Source organism: Mycetomoellerius zeteki, unplaced genomic scaffold, assembly GCF_001594055.1.
Source record: "Mycetomoellerius zeteki isolate Tzet28-1 unplaced genomic scaffold, Tzet1.0 C4500131, whole genome shotgun sequence".
Taxonomy (NCBI): Eukaryota; Metazoa; Arthropoda; class Insecta; order Hymenoptera; family Formicidae; genus Mycetomoellerius; species Mycetomoellerius zeteki.
In genome coordinates, this window is record NW_017255902.1 from 1 (window position 1) to 5,432 (window position 5,432).

Below are 5,432 nucleotides of genomic sequence, written 5' to 3' on the forward strand. Positions count from 1 at the left end.
AAAATAAGAATCAGCGTAAAAACATTTCTGGTCCTTCGAGCCGGATTCTTATTGTAAGCAGCATAGTTCGCCTAAGCACAATGAGACTGAATCATATAGAGCATCACATTGATCAACAGCTAATTCTTTCATCCTTGATAGCTAATTCTTATGACAATCTTGTCAAAAATGGTATAGAAAACGTCACTCCTCAAAGACTTAATTTACGTCTCACAGCTCTGAAGGAGAACTGGGACAAATTTCTTGTAGTTCACGATGCCATTACCTTAGCTATTCGAGAGTTAGAGGAAAATGATAAAGCTGTCATTCGCAGTAATTCATATTTTTCTGAAAACTATTTTTCAATAACGAATGAATATTACTTAGAATCTACGGAGCGGATCAACTCACTACTAGAGTCACATTCGGATCGAGGAAGCATCCCGGGAACATCTTCAAGGACTTCATCCTCACAAGTGGTCACCACTTCATTATCGTCATCTGGTCTCCCAACCTTCTTCCATCATGCAAGACTTCCTAGATTAGATCTCCCTAAATTTAACGGAACACCCTCCGATTGGCTGCCATTTAAAGATCTATTCCGCTCGTTAGTTATAGATAATCCAACGCTATCTCCAGTAGAAAAGCTCCAATATTTGAAGACAAGTTTAACCGGTACTGCGGTTCATATGTTGAGCAATACCACTCTAACAGCAGATAATTTCTCTAAAGCTTGGGAATCTCTAATCTCCTTCTATGAAAATAAAAGACTTCTAGTTAACGCAGCTCTGAGTTCTTTATTCAATCTAAAACGCATTACCAGAGAGTCTGCAGCAGATCTGGAGAAGCTGTATACCACCGTCACGCAAATTTATCGAACATTGGAAACGCTTGGGAGACCAGTAGATTCCTGGGATGACTTTCTAATCTTTACTGTAATTCAACGAATGGACTCTGAGTCAGTCAAAATGTGGGAACAATATGTTGGTTCATCAAAAGAACTCCCTACATGGAAGCAATTTCTTGAATTCTTCATCACTCGACTAGTTACTATACAAAATTACGAAAAGGCTCGTATGGGTAAGCTATTACATTCGAACCAAAGTTCTGTAAAATCTCATTTTCAGGGCAAATTTAAGGATGAGAGTTCAAAATCATGTCCCTTTTGTTCTGAACCCCATTGGCCGTACTTTTGCCCGCAGTACAAGTCGAAATCGTTACAGCAACGAGTCTCTCTTGTAAGGAAACACAATTTATGCTATAATTGTTTTGGACCACATAGGGCAGCTAACTGTCGAATGTCGGTTCATTGTAAAAAATGTGCTGGAAGGCATCACGTTTCACTCCATCGTGGAAATTTTGATACTACCAAGTCTAAGGTGAGCTCGTCTAAATCTGAAGAAACAGGAAAGTTGGATAAATCATCTGAAGTAGGAAAAACAGTCAATTCTGAGCTAAAAGGTGGTTCTCAAGTTCTCCATTCTACTAGACAAGAAAAAGTTAATAACCACTGCGTTTTATTGGCTACGGCCCTTGTTTCAGTTACGTCTAGAGATGGACAATCTTCGAAAGCAAGAGTTTTAATCGATCAAGGATCGGAAATCTCTTTAATCACTGAGCGGCTAGCACAGCGTTTACAGTTGTCTCGGACAAAGTCTCAAATTCCATTGATCGGAATAGGCGGAAAGAGGTCGAACAAAACAAAAGGAATGACTTCCTTCCAATTAAAACCACATTTTAACTCGTCATTCGAATGCTCAGTTTCAGCTCATATTCTTCCTAAACTCACAGCTGCAATACCATCTGTTTCAACAGAAGAAAATTCATGGCCTCACCTAAGTGGATTACAATTAGCGGATCCCGCATATTTCTTAGCCTGTAAAATCGATATTATTCTCGGAGCCGATGTTTATGGTCAAATATTACAAGAAGGCCTTATTAAAGGACCACTCGGTTCCCCAGTCGCTCAACTTACTGAATTAGGCTGGATCATTTCTGGTCCTACAAATCCTTCGGTAATTCCCACGAGTGCTCACGGACTCCATGTATCGGTAGATGATGATCTCTACAATTTGATCCATAAATTTTGGGAACTTGATGAAGTCGCTTCATCGAAAGTTTCGATTCTTTCGATCGAAGAACAAGCGTGCGAAGATCATTTTGTTTCTACTCACACTCGTAACACGGAAGGGCGATATATAGTTAAACTCCCCTTTAAGAAACCTATCGAGCATTTAGGAGATTCAAAAAAAAAGGCTACTCGAATGATGTTTAGATTGTCTAATAAATTTTCGACTGATTCTGAATATGTTAAATTATACTCCGATTTCATGAATGAATATGAACAGCTTAACCACATGAGAATAATTCCTGAAACCCTTCCCGAACCGCCTCATGCATTCTATCTTCCGCATCACGGAGTTAAAAGAGAACAAAGCCTTACAACCAAATTGCGCGTGGTATTTAATGGATCAAGCATTACTACATCAGGATTCTCTCTAAATGACTTATTGCATACAGGAGCTAAATTACAAATAGACTTGTTTGATGTCTTGATCTGGTTCCGTCAGTTTAGGTATGTCTTTTCATCTGATATGGAAAAAATGTATCGTCAAATAGAAGTTTATCAAGACGACTGGAACTTTCAAAGGATACTTTGGCTTGACTCCTCACTCAAAATACGTACTTTCCAGTTGACTACAGTTACCTACGGCTTGGTCTGCGCCCCCTTCTTAGCATTACGAACTATTCAGCAGTTAATAAATGACGAGGGTTCACGCTTTCCTTTAGCAACTCCCTGTTTACAGAAGGGAAGATACGTAGACGATCTCTTCGGAGGAGCGGACACTATCGAAGAGGCTCAGGATGTTGTCAACCAGTTAAATCAACTCTGTATGGCGGGCGGTTTCAAGTTGCAAAAATGGTCAGCAAACCATCCAGACATCCTCTCCTCAATTCCCAAAGAGAAACAGGTCTCTTCAGTGTCCGTTGATATTGATAACAATACTGTTGTTTATGCTCTAGGACTTCGATGGCAACCAACAGCCGACGTCTTTCAATTTACGTTCAGCTGTGAAGCTGATGGGGAGATTACAAAAAGGAGAGCTCTCTCAACCATTGCTAAACTATTTGACCCTCTTGGGTTTTTGTCACCGATCATTATCAACGCAAAAATCTTTATTCAGGAACTATGGGCGATAAAATTAGGATGGGATGATCTCTTACCCTCTCACATCACAGACCGATGGCGCACCTTTGTGAAAGGTCTGCAAGAAATACCACGGATCTCGTTTCCCCGGTGGATAGGGTTTTCTAATGATTGCAACGTAGAGATCCATGGATTCTCTGATGCATCACAAAAAGCCATGGCAGCTGTCGTATATGTTCGAGTTACAACCTCTGAAGGAGAAGTAATTATAAACTTCGTAGCATCAAAAACTAAAGTAGCCCCATTAAAACGTCTTACTATTCCTAGACTTGAGTTGTGTGGAGCAGTGTTATTGACTAAGTTAGTTTCCCACCTTCTAACTGTACTGAATTTAAAAAATCGGCCAATCGTCTTATGGACCGATTCCTCAATTACTCACATCTGGTTAAATAACCACCCATCTAAGTGGAAGGAATTTGTCCATAACCGAGTTAGTTTCATTCACGAAACTTTGCCGCAAGCTGAATGGAAATTTGTGCCTGGTCATGAAAACCCAGCCGATGTCGCTACCAGAGGACTTACGCCTTCTCAACTTTTAAACTACCCATGTTGGTGGAACGGCCCTCATTGGCTTTCTCAAGCAAAATTATTATGGCCTCAATGTCCTCCGTCGTCTTCTCAGGAAGATAATCTCGAACAACGCCCTAACAAGGTCCACACAGTTATAATCAATCAAAAAAAGGAGTGGAATCTCCTCACTAGATATTCTAGTTTATCGAAATTGTATCGCATCACTGCCACTTGTCAACGTGCAGTAGCTCGATTTCGAAAAGTCCCTTTATCATCATTCTCACCATCTCTCACAACACAAGAGCTAGAGAGAGCAAAGGTATTCTGGGTCAAAATCACTCAACGGACATTTTTTCCCAACGAGATTAAGTCTCTCTCTAAAAACCAACCGATCTCTCGATCCAGCCCTTTGATACGTCTAACTCCTTTTTTAGATTCGTTTGGCCTAATGAGAATCGGCGGTCGTCTTCAAAATTCGCTTCTTAGTGAAGCAGAGAAACATCCTCTTATATTACCGAGAAGGTCAGCACTGACTTCCCTTATTATATCAGATGCTCATCATCGAGCACTGCATGGAGGCACGCAAGTCACGCTATCCATTATTCGCAAGGATTATTGGCTTATAGGAGGTCGAGCCCCTGTACGTTCATGGATTCTCAAATGCATCAAATGCACCCGATTTCGCCAAAAAAGAGCTCAACAGTTAATGGGACAACTTCCTATAGAACGAATTACACCTTCTCGACCCTTTGCTCATTCAGGTATTGATTATGCCGGTCCGTTCGTGATTAAGACATGGAGAGGAAAAAATGCCCGCACTTACAAGTCCTATGTAGCTCTTTTTGTGTGTTTTGCAACATCAGCTGTCCACTTGGAGCTCGTAACGGATTACTCCGCAGACGCTTTCATAGCAGCATATAAAAGGTTTGCGTCAAGACGGGGGATTTGTACCACTCTATCAAGTGATTGTGGTACTACGCTCAAGGGAGCGGACGCGGAATTGCAACGACTTTTTTCTACAGCCACACAAGAGTCCACTAAACTAGCAAGACTTCTTGCTGATAATGGAACTCAGTGGAAATTCAACCCCCCTTCAGCTCCACATTTTGGAGGAAAGTGGGAAGCAGGAGTTAAGTCAATGAAACACCATCTTTTTAGGATTGTTGGCAATACCCTTCTTACTTATGAGGAAATGAGCACATTATTGGCCCAGATAGAGGCTGTTCTTAATTCTCGGCCATTAGGCCCCTTAACGGAAGATCCAGACGATCTTCAAGCTCTCACACCAGGGCATTTTATTATGGGTTGTGCGCCAATCACAATCCCAGAACCATCTCTTGAATTAGTTAAAACTGCCCATTTATCACGTTGGCAATTGATCCGACAAATGCTTGAATCATTTTGGACTAAATGGTCGAACGAGTGTCTTCAAAGATATTATTCCATATATAAGTGGAACAATAAGGTTCCCTCCCTGAAAGTAGGAATGCTCGTTCTTGTCATAGACGAACGTTACCCACCATCAAAATGGCCTTTAGGACGTATTATCGATACGCATCCTGGTAAAGACGGCCACACCAGAGTAGTCACAGTCAAAACTCAGATTTCTATACTTAAACGCCCTATTGTAAAGATATGCCCTTTGCCTGTTGTGCACGAAACCCTTTGATTTGTTCGTTAATGAGAGTTAACGAAGGCGGGCGGTATGTTAAAAATTACGATAGCCAAATGATAA

General features: G+C 41.1%; 1 protein-coding gene across 1 annotated transcript; it reads left to right on the forward strand.

Annotated features, from left to right (window-relative positions):
• The first annotated feature begins 80 nt into the window (after window positions 1-80).
• On the forward strand, window positions 81-5,366 carry LOC108730953 (uncharacterized). The gene has a single exon (XM_018460998.1). It carries the CDS (start codon window positions 81-83, stop codon window positions 5,364-5,366), a length of 5,286 nt encoding a protein of 1,761 aa, XP_018316500.1.
• The last annotated feature ends 66 nt before the right edge of the window (window positions 5,367-5,432 follow it).

What these genes read in the sequence shown, in the direction of transcription:
- LOC108730953 (XM_018460998.1), top strand. Translation starts at nt 81, where the DNA reads ATGAGACTGAATCATATAGAGCATCACATTGATCAACAGCTAATTCTT.